We start from the raw sequence: 17,374 nt of genomic DNA, 5'->3' as shown, positions 1-17,374 counted from the left end.
TGAAATAGGATTTACAAACTATAATAGAATTGTTAAGCACTGACGGAATGAAATAAGCAGCAAATTGTATATGAAATAATTGAGATCTTTGGTATCAAGGAATGTGCAGGATAACAGGTATAATATACATTTTGACATTCAACTTACACATGACAACAAGTGGGAACAAATACAATTAACAGCAGAAAATCTGGCTATAGAGAACACAGCCAATCAGAATGTCTGGAGAGGTTGGGGTCTGTGTGGCGTAGTGGGCTCAGAATCACCGGTTTTCCCCGACCTCCAGAATTAGGCAGTGCAAATTGGCATATCTTCAGTGATTCCTCGTGCGCCTGTATAAAAGGACAAACCATCCCATATTCATCCAAGGAGCTGCCCTCAAAGCAGGGTCACGAGAGAAAAGAAAAAAAAAAAGAGCAATTTCCACAGTGAACAGTGTGGATTGGGTGAGTGTAGTCTGACACTTTTAGCAGGCTTCTTTAGGGGTCTTGATGTTACTGACTGCAGGATAAAGAAAGGGTTCCAGTTGTCAGTGATGCTGGGGTGTCAGTAGTCAGCCTAGGTTTAAGGGGTCGGCTGTGGGTCCCTCTCAGCTGTGCGGCGCCTTTTTCCACCTTCATGTTCAGATGCTCCTTTCAGGTAACGCGTAACGTTAACCTGGATCGCCTCATCAGTGGCATCCTGTGTTGCCGGGTTCTTCCGGATGGCTCCTGTAGAAAATAAAGATCTGTCATTCCATTTGAATGGTATAAGGTCATACACATCTACTTAAATATAAAAAAATATCCAACTTACTTTGAACAATGGTCTTCAGGAACATGTCTCTAAAACATGCTTTATCCCCTACACCAGTCCAGGTTGTACTGATGGAAAGGTGATTAGAGAAGATACTCTGAAGCATTCAGCCACACGGTTGTCTTTAGGTCCCTCCCACATTTGATTGACAAAAACCGAAGCTGAAAATACAAAAAAAACATGTTACAAATTACATTTCTCTGAAGCTTCTCATAAATTTAAAATGTGACAGGCTGTGGATTCAGACTGTAGAATATGCAGTGTACAATCTTAATTTTACTTTTTAGATTACCCTATACCGTTATAAACGAAATCGGCACACTTACAAATCGTTGCTGGAGCTCTTTATCCTGCCTCAAACTGTTGTCAAGCAACGGCAAATCTTCCTGGGTGTCTAGGGGGGAGTAACAGATCCCCTGTCAGGGATAACTCTCCAACAGACACATTGGCACTGAAACGTTGCAGCATAGCATTTTGTCGTCCATGCTACGCACAACATCGCCAAACTCCAAGACGTCGCAGCATTAGGGTTTGATCTGCACCTACAGGGGTTCCCAGAATAAAAGAATAAAGTAGTCAGTCCTGGTGCTTCAAATACTAAACTATGACATTTATATCTAGGTCTACTACATGTACAGGTGGCCCCAGTGGGAATTAAACCAACAACCACAGGTGTTGTTTGCAAGTTGTACCTGATTGCCCAGTGCAAGCAAACATCTTCAACATTGTCCCAACTTGCTTCACCTGCTCTTGAAGTGAGCCGCTGTCATCTGGGAAGTAACAATATATTGATTAGCAATACACTAAATATAATAGTAATATAATATAACCACAATTACCATACCAGTAACTTTCCCTGTAATTTCTATCCACAGTATGTTATGCATGGCATACAAGTTCGTAATGAAGAACCCTTATGAGAACATCAATTTCATTTTTTTTCTTTGAAGCAGAATATTTGTTTGTAAAAGGGGAGGAAAAAGAAAATAATGAAATATTGGTATACAGATTTTGGTTGATATATCATACTGTACAGTGAAATGTGCTATTGTTATATCCCTACTCACCTGAAGGACCGGATAGATCAGGCAAATCTCCAGTCAGGCCTTTGTAGAGTGTGTGCTCCTGCATATCCACAGGTATTTTAATTCAAACATGCAACATATTGTAATAAATCTACAATATTCAGCCTTTACCTTACACCCTCGGTTGTTGCTCTACACTTTTATTATATTAAATACTTATTTATATAGCTTGCTCACTGTATAATCATGATAGCCTAATACTTATAACACAAGATTGCATCTTAAACGAATGACTGAGTTGAAAACTTGAATAAGAACACATTTTACACAGAGGGGACCAGCTAGGGAAACTTACCTGCCTACAATAACTGTTTTCATTTGAGTTACATTAATCATGAATAACCTTAGCCGAGTCCCCAGGAACATCGGGCTATTAAAGTAACAAGCCTGTAACTGCTGTCTTATCAATTCTAGCTTCACCATACACTCAAACTGTGAGGTTTATCTGTTTTCCTTATGGACCTGCTTTCCTTATGGACCTGTAGCACAATGCCCTGACAGTGACTTCACCTGTGCCCTGATCTTTATTAGAAACTGAGAGGAGACCAAGTTAATATAATTGATATTACAATTATCACAAAAATTAACAAACAGTCTGCTTTAAAACTAAGAAAAAACAAGCTTCTATACTAACGTTACATTAAAAATGAACACGTGGCGAACTAGCTTAGCCGCTATCTGCCGGCACACCACATTAGATTAAAATATTTACCCTTGTAGTTGTGCAGATAACTCGATATGTAGAGTTTAAAGCCCTTGTCCCTCTTGCTTGTCGGAGCAGGGGACCAGGCATCAACAATGCGATGAACATCGCTGACGCGTATTTTCGGAAGATTCTGGAGACGTCGAGTAAAAACAGACATTTTGGGCGACGCGCAAGTAAACCGGAAACAGATTTGGCGACAGCGGAACTTCACAGTTCAGTCTTTGTTTTAACATTTATAATGCGTTTAGATTTTTTTTATTACCTTTACAGGGACTTTAACACTTTCTTAAACATTTGTACAGATCAAATTGCAAAACATGTAAAAGGTAAAATAACAAAAAAAAAAATCGAGGTTGGAAAAAATGTAGACATAAACGAAATTTCTGCGCAACTGTGAAACCAGAGGATAATTTCGCTTTTTCATTGAGTTTATCCTTCACGTCAAAACAGGGATTTTCATGTTTATGATAGATATCACCATGGTTGCAAATTAATAAAAAATAATTAAAGTATAGGCTACCCGAGATTTTGGCCATGTTGCAGATGTCTTTCACTGTTCACTGATACAGGCATTGGTGAAAAGTCTAACTTCATCAATTTATTCTGCTAAATTGTTCATACCCTGTATTAAATATCTATTTTAAAACCTAATCAGAAAGATATTTATTGCCAAGTAAGTTTTACAAAAAGGAATTATTTTTGGTTTATTGCATGTCTCAATGTGCATCAATCAAATAAATGTTAACAATTTTCACCTGTGCATAAATAATTCAATATATTTTACATATATTACTGTATAATCGCTTCAGAGTTTCAAAGTAATTTAAATGTCATTTCCAAAACCTTACCTTATCATGGAATCAAGAGTCAAGAATCTGTTATAAACCCTAATGGCTTTGGAGCAAAATATAATAATAGCCAACATGGCAGGTCGATTTTGAGAGTCTAAGCTGTCCTTGTATTTCAAAGCGGCTTGCCGCCGGCCGGCCGCGGTCGATTGCCGCGAGGCAACCGCCAGAGAAAATGAAGCGGGCGGCCCGCCGTCTGATCGCACCTATAGCCGACAGCTTGGGGACGGCGGCAAAACGAAGCCGTGCGGACATTTTTTGCTATCTGGGACTTGCCACCACAAATGAAGAATGACCCAGCCACTGAGCTCGTACCTCAGGCTGATGCGGAAAACGATGAAACGGCACATCGAGGAACACTACAATGTAATTTAGAGTTGCCAATTTGATACTGATATGTAAGACGTTTCTTATTTACTGTTAACATTTTACATAGGGTACTCACTGATAGCTTGCCACTCACTCTTCCACAACATCTACATCGGAAATACCGGTAGTAACCTAAACCGGAAGTCCCCCCGCCCACCACGCAGATTTCGAACGTTCGTCGCGTCACCTGTGCACATAGCGAATTAATCCCTCCGTTATAAACATGTGTAGTGTTTTGTTAAATGTCAACAGCTGAAAATCGCCCATTTGTAATGTCCTGATCGTTATCTTTATAGCTAACCTGGCTAACTCCATGAGTCTGCTATTTTAATTATGTCATAGTTAATCGTGATTAATCGCAGATTTCAAAAGCTCTTAAATTTGACCATAAATAGGCCAACTTCTATTCCTGTCCAGTTTGAATACCTCTTATAAAAGGGGAAAAAACAACATGTAACTTTACTGTTTTACTAACATTTTCTAAACAAATTATTCCACGTATAAACATAGAAAACACTAAAATATCACCAATTCAACATTAAACATGTCCCAAACTCTAAGTGGGAGTTTGACTAATTAAAAGAACTAGTTCTCAAAGATTAAGTATTCATTGCTATTGGCAAATAGGATACAACGCACGTGAATGGTGAGCAGAAATTTTAAGCTCCAAAAAGCACATAACGGTAGCATAAAATAATCCTGTGGTTTAATCCATAGATTCAGAGGCGAAACAAATGACTTAGATATTGATCTGTTTCTCACCCACACGTATTATATCACTTCTGAAGACATGGAATAAACCACTGGAGTCTTATAGGTTACTTTTATCTGTTTTTTGGAGCTTCAAAGTTCTTGTCACCATTCACTTGCATAGTATGGGCCTACAGAGCTGAAATATTCTTCTAAAACTCTTCATGTGTGTTCTGCAGAAGAAAGGTCATACTCATCTGTGATGCCTGAGGGTGAGGAAACGATGACACAATTTCCATGTTTGGATGAACCGTCCCTTTAACTTCTATTGACTACAACAGATATCCGATTTGTTAAGCACGTAGCTCACATGCTCATGGTAGTTGTAGACCTTAATTAGTATTGTGATGCAAGATTAAACGTTAAAGTTTGTTTGAGGTCTTACGGTGTGTAATTTAAGTCTCTTTGAGAAATTTTAACAAGTTCTTTTTTTTGTACTCCATGTATATGTTGGAGTGGTGGTGGCATAGTGGTCTAAGCACATAACTGGTAATCAGGAGGTCGCTGATTTGATCCCCACAGTCACCACCATTGTGTCCTTGAGTAAGGCACTTAACTCCAGGTTGCTCCAGGGGGATTGTCCCTGTAATAAGTGCTCTGTATAATACATTGGTAATCAGAAGGTTGCTGGTTTGATCCCCACAGTCACCACCATTGTGTCCTTGAGTAAGGCACTTAACTCCAGGTTGCTCCAGGGGGATTGTCCCTGTAATAAGTGCTCTGTAAGACACTTTGGATAAAAGCGTCTGCCAAATGTATAAATGTAAATGTAAAATCTAAAACATCATAAATACACATCCTGAGGGATCCCATCGCTCAAAAATGCAATAGTCTTCCAGGGCCTTTAGGCTACAACCTTAAGAGCTCTACAGAGTTTGTAAAAGTGCAAAAACATTTGAAACCTTTATTATTTAAAAGCATGAAATACACATTCAGAAGAGACAATACAGAAACACCGTAATCAGGTGAAGCTTTCAAAGAATCAACAGGAAAGAACGAATGCTTGATGTCTCCTTATATTTCCCTCATGAGCAGATGTCAGATATCAGCTCCCACAAACCAGAACATCTCCAGCTATCTTTGATCATGTGGTCTGGTTTCTGTCAGTGGTTTGCGGGCACCTGCGGGTTGCAGACGGGCGGCAGAACTCTGCGGGAGTTTGATTTGACCCACGGATGCTCCATCACGCTGCGGAGCGGCAGACGCATGGACGGACTGTGACGCAGCAGCTTTGAGATCAGATCTCGAGCACCATCAGACACCACTTTAGGAAACTGAAGATCAACCTGTTACAAACATACAAGAACATCTACATGAATAACGACTGTTTGCATTGTGACATTATTTCTCCATGACAATGCAGCACAGCAAATCTTTCATTATTCTTCCCATGGTGATTCTGTAACTTTCTACAGGAGCGGTTATAACATGTTTTAGTGACACTTTACAAAAAGGCTGCATTTGATAAAGCATCAGTTCACCCAGAAATGATATATTCAGTCATTATTTACTCACCGCTGTGTTGTTCTAACTCTACATGACTTTCTCTGGAGTAATTGTGTGTAAATGTTGTGCTCAGTGATGTCATACAATGGCAGTTTATGGCGACACCTCTTCAAGCTTCAAAAGAACACAAAAGTATCATTCAGAATCTAATTAATTATTCATGAGCTCATGATTGTTCTGATAAGATTTGATGAGAAACTGAAATCTGATGTATTATTGAGTGTAAATGTTCACTGTTGATCTCCTGTGTGTGTTCATGATAGGACACGAGAGCAACAGTTCACACACCCCTCACGACATTGGGGGCGTTCAAGAGAAACTCGTTGTGTTTATCTAAAAACAGTGATAGTGACAACAGAACACAACTGCACACAAAACACAGAACAGAACTTACTAAACATGTCTGAAGAGTCTGTAGAGGAAGAACTGATGCATTTCTGTGTCATGAATAATTAATTAGATTCTGAATGATTCTTTTGTGTTCTTTTGAAGATTGAAGAGGTGGTCACCATAAACTGCCATTATATGACATCACTGAGCACAACATTTACACACAATTACTCCCTTTGTGTTCAGAAAAAGAAAGTGACGGGGGTCTGGGTATCTCAGCGAGTATTGACGCTGACTCCAGGGCGTGCTGAGTGACTCCAGGCAGGTCTCCTTAGCAACCAAATTGGCCCGGTTGCTAGGGAGGGTAGAGTCACATGGGGTAACCAAATTGGCCGGTTGCTAGGGAGGGTAGAGTCACATGGGGTAACCAAATTGGCGGTTGCTAGAGGGTAGAGTCACATGGGTAACCTCCGTGGTCACTATAATGAGGTTCTCGCTCTCGGTGGGGCGTATGGTGAGTTGTGCGTGGATGCCGCGGAGAATAGCGTGAAGCCTCCACATGTGCTACGTCTCCACGGTAACGCGCTCAACAAGTCACGTGATAAGATGCGCGGATTGACGGTCTCAGACGTGGAGGCAACTGAGATTCGTCCTCCGCCACACGGATTGAGACGAGTCACTACGCCACCACGTGGACTTAATAGCGCATTGGGAATTGGTACGAATTGGGGAGAAAATAATAAAAATAAAGATAAGAAATGATAGAGAGTCATATAAGGTTATAACAACACAGGGGTGAGTAAACAATGACTGAATTTTATTGTTGGGTGAACTAATACTTTAACAAAAGTCATTGACCTTCGGCCTAGTTTGAACCTAAATAGGCTTAAAATATAAAGTCTACTTTTCTTTTGATTGGCGAAATATGAGCTGGACATGTTCTGCACCGGTTTCATGTAGAAGTAGAGGAGAGCGCTCAGACCTTAGTGATGCGCTTGTACGTTTCTGTGTGGCTGGCCGTCTCAAACGGAGGGTTTCCCACCAAACACTCGTAACACAGAACGCCGATACACCACAGATCCACCTTCTCATCGTGAGTGTGACCTTCGATCATCTCTGGAGGCAGATAGTCCAGCGTCCCACACATCGTACGCCGTCTAAAACACACTCACGGTTAGCATTCGTATATCAGCGCTGATGAGGTCACCAGGTTCATTTCAGGCATATTATAGGATGGTGGTTACCGTAGTGATGGTGCATGGACAGACCAACCAAAGTCAGCGATCTTGAGTTCTCCTCTGAAGCCCAGCAGCAGGTTTTCTGGTTTAATGTCTCTGTGAATCACTTTCTTCTCGTGACAGTACTGAAGAGCATCAGCCAACTCCTCCATGTACTGCACACAACACGCCGTGAACACATTAGTGAAACATACTAAACTAATCAGTAATGTTTTGCATCATTTAGCACAAATACCTCCGGGTACTAACGATACAGATTTCCCAATTTAATCAGTCACATTCACATAGGATGCTCCCTTGTTCCCTATTTAGTGCATGACTTAACCTCCAGTGTGCTGTCTGTCTGCACTGGTCTCAGAACAGTTATAGAGAGCTATAGGATGCTCCCTTGTTCCCTATTTAGTGCATGACTTAACCTCCAGTGTGCTGTCTGTCTGCACTGGTCTCAGAACAGTTATAGGAGAGCTATAGGATGCTCCCTATTTAGTGCATGACTTAACCTCCAGTGTGCTGTCTGTCTGCACTGGTCTCAGAACAGTTTGAAATGCAGCTTATGTTCATCATAACTCCATATAAACCTCTGAAAGACACATTTATCAGACTTCATAGACTTATAATGTATTCTTCAGTGCTGACGCGAGTCATGTGATGACCTTTTACACGTATATCACTCACTTCATAGACTGTTAGTAAACACTCCCCTTTAATTGCTGCACTATATGCAAATATCTCAGCAGTTCACGTCTCTGATGATGTCGGGCAGAGATTGTGCACAGATGTTTGTTCGGATCACTCACAGTGGCAGTGCGTTGGTCATCAAATCGTCCACAGCGCTGAAGCTCTTTGTACATCTCGCCGCGGGGAGCGTACTCCAGAATGAGAAACACACGCGCGTCGTCATGGAAATAATTATAGAAGCGCAAGATATTTGGATGCCTGTTCGAACACACATAAGAGAATATTTAAAATCAGTTCCACTTTCTCCAGCGAAAAGGAATGAAATAAACAGCTTCTAAAATAAGCAGAGTTAGAACACTATTGAAGAATCACATACAGAAGCCCTGAAGCGCACTGTGAAAAACTATTCTCTAACTGAATTAAACAAATCTAACATTTAGAATGACAAAATGACGAGAATAAAGTCGTAATATTTCAAGAATAGTCAAAATGACGAGAATAAAGTCGTAATATTTCAAGAATAGTCAAAATGACGAGAATAAAGTCGTAATATTTCAAGAACAGTCAAAATGACGAGAATAAAGTCGTAATATTTCAAGAATAGTCAAAATGACGAGAATAAAGTCGTAATATTTCAAGAATAGTCAAAATGACGAGAATAAAGTCGTAATATTTCTAGAATAGTCAAAATGACGAGAATAAAGTCGTAATATTTCAAGAATAGTCAAAATGACGAGAATAAAGTCGTAATATTTCTAGAATAGTCAAAATGACGAGAATAAAGTCGTAATATTTCAAGAATAGTGAAAATGACGAGAATAAAGTCGTTATATTTCTAGAATAGTCAAAATGATCGAGAATAAAGTCGTAATATTTCAAGAATAGTCAAAATGACGAGAATAAAGTCGTAATATTTCTAGAATAGTCAAAATGACGAGAATAAAGTCGTAATATTTCAAGAATAGTCAAAATGACGAGAATAAAGTCGTAATATTTCTAGAATAGTCAAAATGACGAGAATAAAGTCGTAATATTTCAAGAATAGTCAAAATGACGAGAATAAAGTCGTAATATTTCAAGAATAGTCAAAATGACGAGAATAAAGTCGTAATATTTCAAGAATAGTCAAAATGACGAGAAAAAGTTGTAATATTTCAAGAAGTCAAAATGACGAGAATAAAGTCGTAATATTTCAAGAATAGTCAAAATGACGAGAATAAAGTCGTAATATTTCTAGAATAGTCAAAATGACGAGAATAAAGTCGTAATATTTCAAGAATAGTCAAAAATGAATGCAAGAATAAAGTCAGTAATATTTCTAGAATAGTCAAAATGATCGAGAATAAAGTCGTAATATTTCAAGAATAGTCAAAATGACGAGAATAAAGTCGTAATATTTCTAGAATAGTCAAAATGACGAGAATAAAGTCAGTAATATTTCAAGAATAGTCAAAATGACGAGAATAAAGTCGTAATATTTCTAGAATAGTCAAAATGACGAGAATAAAGTCAGTAATATTTCAAGAATAGTCAAAATGACGAGAATAAAGTCGTAATATTTCTAGAATAGTCAAAATGACGAGAATAAAGTCGTAATATTTCAAGAATAGTCAAAATGACGAGAATAAAGTCGTAATATTTCTAGAATAGTCAAAATGACGAGAATAAAGTCGTAATATTTCAAGAATAGTCAAAGAATAGTCAAAATGACGAGAATAAAGTCGTAATATTTCAAGAATAGTCAAAATGAGGAGAATAAAGTCGTAATATTTCTAGAATAGTCAAAATGACGAGAATAAAGTCGTAATATTTCAAGAATAGTCAAAATGACGAGAATAAAGTCGTAATATTTCTAGAATAGTCAAAATGACGAGAATAAAGTCGTAATATTTCTAGAATAGTCAAAATGACGAGAATAAAGTCGTAATATTTCTAGAATAGTCAAAATGACGAGAATAAAGTCGTAATATTTCTAGAATAGTCAAAATGACGAGAATAAAGTCGTAATATTTCTAGAATAGTCAAAATGACGAGAATAAAGTCGTAATATTTCTAGAATAGTCAAAATGACGAGAATAAAGTCGTAATATTTCAAGAATAGTCAAAGAATAGTCAAAATGACGAGAATAAAGTCAGTAATATTTCAAGAATAGTCAAAATGAGGAGAATAAAGTCGTAATATTTCAAGAATAGTCAAAATGACGAGAATAAAGTCGTAATATTTCTAGAATAGTCAAAATGACGAGAATAAAGTCGTAATATTTCTAGAATAGTCAAAATGACGAGAATAAAGTCGTAATATTTCTAGAATAGTCAAAATGACGAGAATAAAGTCGTAATATTAAAAAAAGAAAATTCAAAATGACGAGAATAAAGTCGTAATATTTCAAGAATAGTCAAAATGACGAGAATAAAGTCGTAATATTTCAAGAATAGTCAAAATGACGAGAATAGTCGTAATATTTCTAGAATAGTCAAAATGACGAGAATAAAGTCGTAATATTTCAAGAATAGTCAAAATGATGAGAATAAAGTCGTAATATTTCAAGAATAGTCAAAATGACGAGAATAAAGTCGTAATATTTCGAGAATAGTCAAAATGACGAGAATAAAGTCGTAATATTTCTAGACTAGTCAAAATGACGAGAATAAAGTCGTAATATTTCAAGAATAGTCAAAATGACGAGAATAAAGTCGTAATATTTCTAGAATAGTCAAAATGACGAGAATAAAGTCGTAATATTTCTAGAATAGTCAAAATGACGAGAATAAAGTCGTAATATTTCTAGAATAGTCAAAATGACGAGAATAAAGTCGTAATATTTCTAGAATAGTCAAAATGACGAGAATAAAGTCGTAATATTTCTAGACTAGTCAAAATGACGAGAATAAAGTCGTAATATTTCTAGAATAGTCAAAATGACGAGAATAAAGTCGTAATATTTCTAGAATAGTCAAAATGACGAGAATAAAGTCGTAATATTAAAAAAGAAAATTCAAAATGACGAGAATAAAGTCGTAATATTAAAAAAAAGAAAATTCAAAATGACGAGAATAAAGTCGTAATATTAAAAAAAGAAAATTCAAAATGACGAGAATAAAGTCGTAATATTTCAAGAATAGTCTAAATGACGAGAATAAAGTCGTAATATTTCTAGAATAGTCAAAATGACGAGAATAAAGTCGTAATATTAAAAAAAGAAAATTCAAAATGACGAGAATAAAGTCGTAATATTTCAAGAATAGTCAAAATGACGAGAATAAAGTCGTAATATTTAAAGAATAGTCAAAATGACGAGAATAAAGTCGTAATATTAAAAAAAGAAAATTCTAAATGACGAGAATAAAGTCGTAATATTTCAAGAATAGTCAAAATGATGAGAATAAAGTCGTAATATTTCAAGAATAGTCAAAATGACGAGAATAAAGTCGTAATATTTCAAGAATAGTCAAAATGACGAGAATAAAGTCGTAATATTTCAAGAATAGTCAAAATGACGAGAATAAAGTCGTAATATTTCTAGAATAGTCAAAATGACGAGAATAAAGTCGTAATATTTCTAGAATAGTCAAAATGACGAGAATAAAGTCGTAATATTTCAAGAATAGTCAAAATGACGAGAATAAAGTCGTAATATTTCTAGAATAGTCAAAATGACGAGAATAAAGTCAGTAATATTTCTAGAATAGTCAAAATGACGAGAATAAAGTCAGTAATATTTCTAGAACAGTCAAAATGACGAGAATAAAGTCGTAATATTTCTAGAATAGTCAAAATGACGAGAATAAAGTCGTAATATTTCTAGAATAGTCAAAATGACGAGAATAAAGTTGTAATATTTCTAGAATAGTCAAAATGACGAGAATAAAGTCGTAATATTTCTAGAATAGTCAAAATGACGAGAATAAAGTCGTAATATTTCTAGAACAGTCAAAATGACGAGAATAAAGTCGTAATATTTCAAGAACAGTCAAAATGACGAGAATAAAGTCGTAATATTTCTAGAACAGTCAAAATGACGAGAATAAAGTCGTAATATTTCAAGAATAGTCAAAATGATGAGAATAAAGTCGTAATATATCAAGAATAGTCAAAATGACGAGAATAAAGTCGTAATATTTCAAGAATAGTCAAAATGACGAGAATAAAGTCGTAATATTTCTAGAATAGTCAAAATGACGAGAATAAAGTCGTAAAATTTCAAGAATAGTCAAAATGACGAGAATAATGTCGTAATATATCAAGAATAGTCAAAATGACGAGAATAAAGTCGTAATATATCAAGAATAGTCAAAATGACGAGAATAAAGTCGTAATATTTCAAGAATAGTCAAAATGACGAGAATAAAGTCGTAATATTTCTAGAATAGTCAAAATGACGAGAATAAAGTCGTAATATTTCTATTTTGCAAAACATTGTTATTAGAGTATTATTCAACTCTAAATCAACAGCTCAAGCACCACAGCGGTCTTCTGTCACCTGTAAGGAGGTTTATGGAAGCTCTGAACCGCAAGGGGAAAATAATTCTCTCTGCTTTCTCTGTTGCTATATAATTAAAACCACAAAATGTAAAATTACACCATACGTTATTTATAGCGTGTATTTTCCCTGGCGCCTGTGATCGCGCATAGAGGTTACGTCCGTTACTATAGTAACAGTAAGGGATGTGCACGTTTTTCCCTTTCTTCCACCATGTGGTTCAGGGCTTCCGTAGAGGTTGGTACTGCATGATAATTATTATTTTTCCCACAATGCAGTTCAGGGCTTCTGTATTCACATGTATGAAGTCAAACACACACTTGAGGTGAGACTGGATCTCAATTTCTCTCCTCAGTTGATGTTCTACGCCTTCTTTCTCCATCTGCGATTTGAAGAGCACCTTCAGCGCCACGATCACCTTCAGCTTGCGTTCTCTCGCCAGGTACACGTTCCCAAACTTGCCCTTTCCCAGCGGACGGCCGATGTCGAAGTCTTTGATGCACAATCTTCTGTGTCAAAGACAAACAGCGGTTATGAAACGCTCTGTCAGAGATCCACACAACACATTTCATATCCACTCACTTTGAGTTTGACTTCACTGGAACTCTCCCGGGACCTGCAACATGAGAACGGGAGAATTCAATGATTAAACACAACAACATCTAGACATGTAGAACCACTGTAAGGGACTTCATGTAATCATTTAAGATTAATATATAATGAATTATCACAATGTCAGCATGCCGGGCACATAGACTGTAAAAAAAGATGGCCGACGCCCCTTCGCTCTTTTCCATTGGTGAGAACTGAAGCCGCCAGTGTCCCGATATGGCGCTGACATCTTGGGACTTGAGTCTGCGCAGTTGCGATTTCAGGACCAGACCTGCGCAGTAGTGAGCAGGAAGTAAAGCCGCGAAATCAAGGCCTCGCCCTCACTCTCGCTGAATCAATCACAAGCACACGCCCCTTTTGACGGTGTGAAATAATTAATTATAGAAATTTAGATATTCAATTTAAAGCTCCAATCTCCTCAGTCCTCCGAAGATCCCGAAAAAAAGTCAGTTGGTGCTTCAGTGACTACTTCGCTCAGAGAACCTGTCAATCACAGCTGTCAATCATGATGTCACAGCAGTGTTTTTATAGCATCAAATAACTAAAAACAAACTTATTTTGAAAACAAACACTTGAAATGACATCAACATGATAGAAACGACAGTAAATGACAGAAACTACCTTTAGAAAAAAGATATGTGAAGTGTAATTTAATTGTTTAGTTGGTCTCACGTCCCGTTGAATAACATGGGGAGGCGGGGTTTATGACCTATACTAGGACCAGCCACCAGGGGGCGATCGAGACATTTTGTCTTCACTTTTGAGGGCTTGTGCGGCACACTTGGTCGGGCACCTTGCTCAGGCTGAGTTAACGATCACAGAACATTTGAACACAAGTCATGTGACCCACATCCTGACAACAGACCCAACTATGATACATGATAAACAGATTAATTAGAAAATAACGAGTGTGTGTGTTGTGGTGCACAGAGTTATTGACATTCTCCTAAATGTGTTTTTATCAGTAATTGTTTTACCTGTTACCGCATGTATATCTGTCGGATTCATCCCAACTCTGAGTGGACCAACACCTGCAGCCTAAACAACAACAACAACAACAACAACAACAACACAAACATGATCATCAGATACACAATTATTAACTATGTACATTAAGCTATTGTATATATTGTAAACAATTTACTTAAGAATGATTTTCAAATAAGTTCCTGGAATGTCGCCGAAAGGACTTTTTGTGTCAGATTAAACACATTTATAATCTGTAAATATATTTAACAAATGCAGATTGAGTGTTTATTACCTGTGTATTAACAGCTCTGGGCTTCCTGTTCTCTTTATTCTGCTAAAAACACATAAAACAACTCAAACTCAACACACACATGATCAAATAAAGCACTTACATGACTAAAACACACACGAATATAAAACACAATCTGTATGTTTGTGTTTATATCGCAAAACTCAATCGATGTTTTCGGCGCATAAATAAATCGTTGTACTGCGTTAACATCGCCGACACATTTATAATGTGATCATTCATATTTGATTATTTACCTGCATGGTGAGGATAATAATAATAATGAGGTTTAATTGTACATTTAGTTTTTGTGTGTCTGTTCTCTTCAGTTCCTCGAAACCTCCTGGATTTAAAACTTCTTCTTCTTCTTCTTATGAGGTTTTTGGCGGTTGGATTCGGCGCATTACCGCCACCAACTGGACCGGCGTGTGGCGCACCGAATAATACTACAAGTAATTATATAACAACAATAATAATATAAAAACAATAATAAACAATAAGAGTAATAATAAACAATAAGAATAATAATATAACAACAACAATAATAAACTATATTAATAATAAAAAATAATATAGCAATAATAATAATAAAAATAATGATATACCAATAAAAATAATAAACAATAATAATGATAATAATGATAATAATAAACAATAATAATTATGATAATAATAAACAATTATAATAATAATAAACAAAAATAATAATAAACATCATCAATGGTAATACTAATACTAATAAACAATAATACAAATAAACAATATTAATAATACAAAATAATATAGCAATAAAAACAATAAAAATAAAAATAATTGTATTTCAATAAAAATAATAATAATAAACTATAATAATGATGACAATTATAATAATAATAAACAAAAATAATAATAAACAGCATCAATAATAATACTAATACTAATAAACAATAATAATAATAATAAACAACAACATCAATAATGATAACAATAATAATAACATAATACTATGATAATAATAACTACTGTAATAAATAACAACAACAACAATATCTATAATAATACTAATAAATAATAATAATAACAAACAACACCATCAATAATAATAACATAATAATAAACAATAATAATAACGACAAATAATAAATAATAACAACAACAATAATAATAACGGCTAATAATAAATAACAACAACAACAACAATAATAATAGTAAACAATAAAAATAATAAACACCATCAATAATAATAATAACATAATAATAAACAATAATAATAATAATAAATGGGGTAGAATAAATAAACCTAAATAATATATATATATATATATCTATATATGTATATATACATATATATATATACACATGTGTATGTGTATATATATATATATACATATGTATATATCTAGTTTTCATTGTCCTGTGTATTATATAAATCTTGTACATAGTCTTGTATTCTTTCCCTTTCATAGCTGTGCCGTATAATAGTGCACGCTCAACACTGTCCCAGACAGAGACACCTCACAGACATACAGAACAAATGTCAGAAATAAACAAACAATACAATCAAAGTAATCATTTCAGGTTATCCAGTGAGAGCTGATGTGTGTCACTGAATGTTTTTACCATTTATCTGATAAATGACCCGAGACCAGAAGATGGTGATGATGATGATGATGACCAGGTGAGCATCAGGAAACGAGCAGGTACGAGTCTCTTTAACCCCGACATCACACCTGTCAACAAACAACAACAAAACCTTCAACATCAAGAACACATCATCATACATCAGGGGAAATACTCATTATCTGGATTTACTAATGTTCACAAACTCAAAATGTAAATCCTTTAACAACAATGAGAATTTCACCTGACCTGATAATGTTGAGTAATACATTTACAGAAGATTATCATTATTTTTTTGTGCTAAACTCTATGTAGAAATTAAAACGACACTTCCTTTAATTTATTTAAGTTATTATATACTAAAGACGAAAAGTACAGATAAAAAAAATAGATGAACAGACTCTAAATTCTGTTATTACAGTAACGGCTGTGTCCAGAAGGTAACCCCCTGGCAGTCGAAGTATCGCGAGAGTGTCATTCGCTGTTACGAAGGAGGGGGTTAGGGTTAGATTTAGACCTAGTAGTAGGGCGAAGAATAGTGTTCATTTAAAGTGTAGGGTTTATGCAGGACTCACCAAAAGAAAAAAACAGAAAAAAAAAAAACAGTGTGTGAACGTGCAATGTGGCTCTCGCGAGACTTTATGTAACTGAGGGGTTACTTTCTAAACGAGAACTACAGCAACGGCTTCTTTTTCTAACAGGGACCTGATAACCAGCCAATATATCAAAGGATTACTTTCAACCTCTAATCCCAGCACCCTGTGTCTCCCATCACTTTTGAAACTACTAATCATTTATTTTCCATTGTGTGTATGTAGAGGCTTTATGGCTTTTCCCAAAGGTTCCTCTTCTTTCAGATTTCTCTCATAATGACATTGTCTTTGGACTTGTTATGAACAGATACAAAGATGATTTTCTGGTTAATGACATTCTTATTTTTGGCTAATTTTATATACACAAATGTAAATATTTGAAAGTTAAACTCAGGTTTTCTGCATTTCACAATGCGTTTGTTTCTTACACAAAGGCCCTGTGTCATGTATTTGGCGCCATCTCCTGGTGGCCATATGTAACATGCAGCGTTCAGAAACGGATCTGTGAAAAGACAAAAAGAAAAAG

General features: G+C 35.7%; 1 protein-coding gene across 3 annotated transcripts; it reads right to left on the bottom strand.

Moving 5' to 3' along the window:
- Positions 1 to 5,461: 5,461 nt before the first annotated feature.
- Positions 5,462 to 15,010, bottom strand: LOC127659604 (aurora kinase B-like). 3 transcript variants are annotated; one of them, XM_052149497.1, is made up of 9 exons: positions 14,914 to 15,010; positions 14,660 to 14,698; positions 14,376 to 14,436; positions 13,369 to 13,402; positions 13,107 to 13,295; positions 8,425 to 8,563; positions 7,634 to 7,782; positions 7,372 to 7,546; positions 5,462 to 5,839 (listed from the first exon to the last, which is right to left on the bottom strand). In XM_052149497.1, the coding sequence occupies exons 1-9, from the start codon at positions 14,917 to 14,919 to the stop codon at positions 5,657 to 5,659; spliced, it is 975 nt and encodes a 324-aa protein (XP_052005457.1). In that variant the 5' UTR covers positions 14,920 to 15,010; the 3' UTR covers positions 5,462 to 5,656. The 3 variants fall into 3 exon arrangements, with proteins under 3 accessions (XP_052005457.1, XP_052005456.1, XP_052005458.1); XM_052149496.1 differs by having other exon boundaries at positions 14,660 to 14,701; positions 14,914 to 15,009; XM_052149498.1 differs by having other exon boundaries at positions 13,107 to 13,292; positions 14,660 to 14,701; positions 14,914 to 15,009.
- Positions 15,011 to 17,374: the final 2,364 nt, after the last annotated feature.

The sequence above is a fragment of the Xyrauchen texanus genome, chromosome 19 (assembly GCF_025860055.1).
Source record: "Xyrauchen texanus isolate HMW12.3.18 chromosome 19, RBS_HiC_50CHRs, whole genome shotgun sequence".
Lineage (NCBI taxonomy): Eukaryota > Metazoa > Chordata > Actinopteri > Cypriniformes > Catostomidae > Xyrauchen > Xyrauchen texanus.
Note: the sequence above shows the minus strand (reverse complement) of the source record. Positions and strands in the feature narration are given on the sequence as shown.

Excerpts from the sequence above, each read along its gene's own strand:
- LOC127659604 (XM_052149496.1), bottom strand. Across the intron at positions 14,437-14,659 it reads CCAGAGCTGTTAATACACAG|GCTGCAGGTGTTGGTCCACT; the intron begins GTAATAAACACT and ends GTTGTTGTTTAG. Across the intron at positions 8,564-13,106 it reads GAGATCCAGTCTCACCTCAA|GCATCCAAATATCTTGCGCT; the intron begins GTGTGTGTTTGA and ends GTGTTCGAACAG.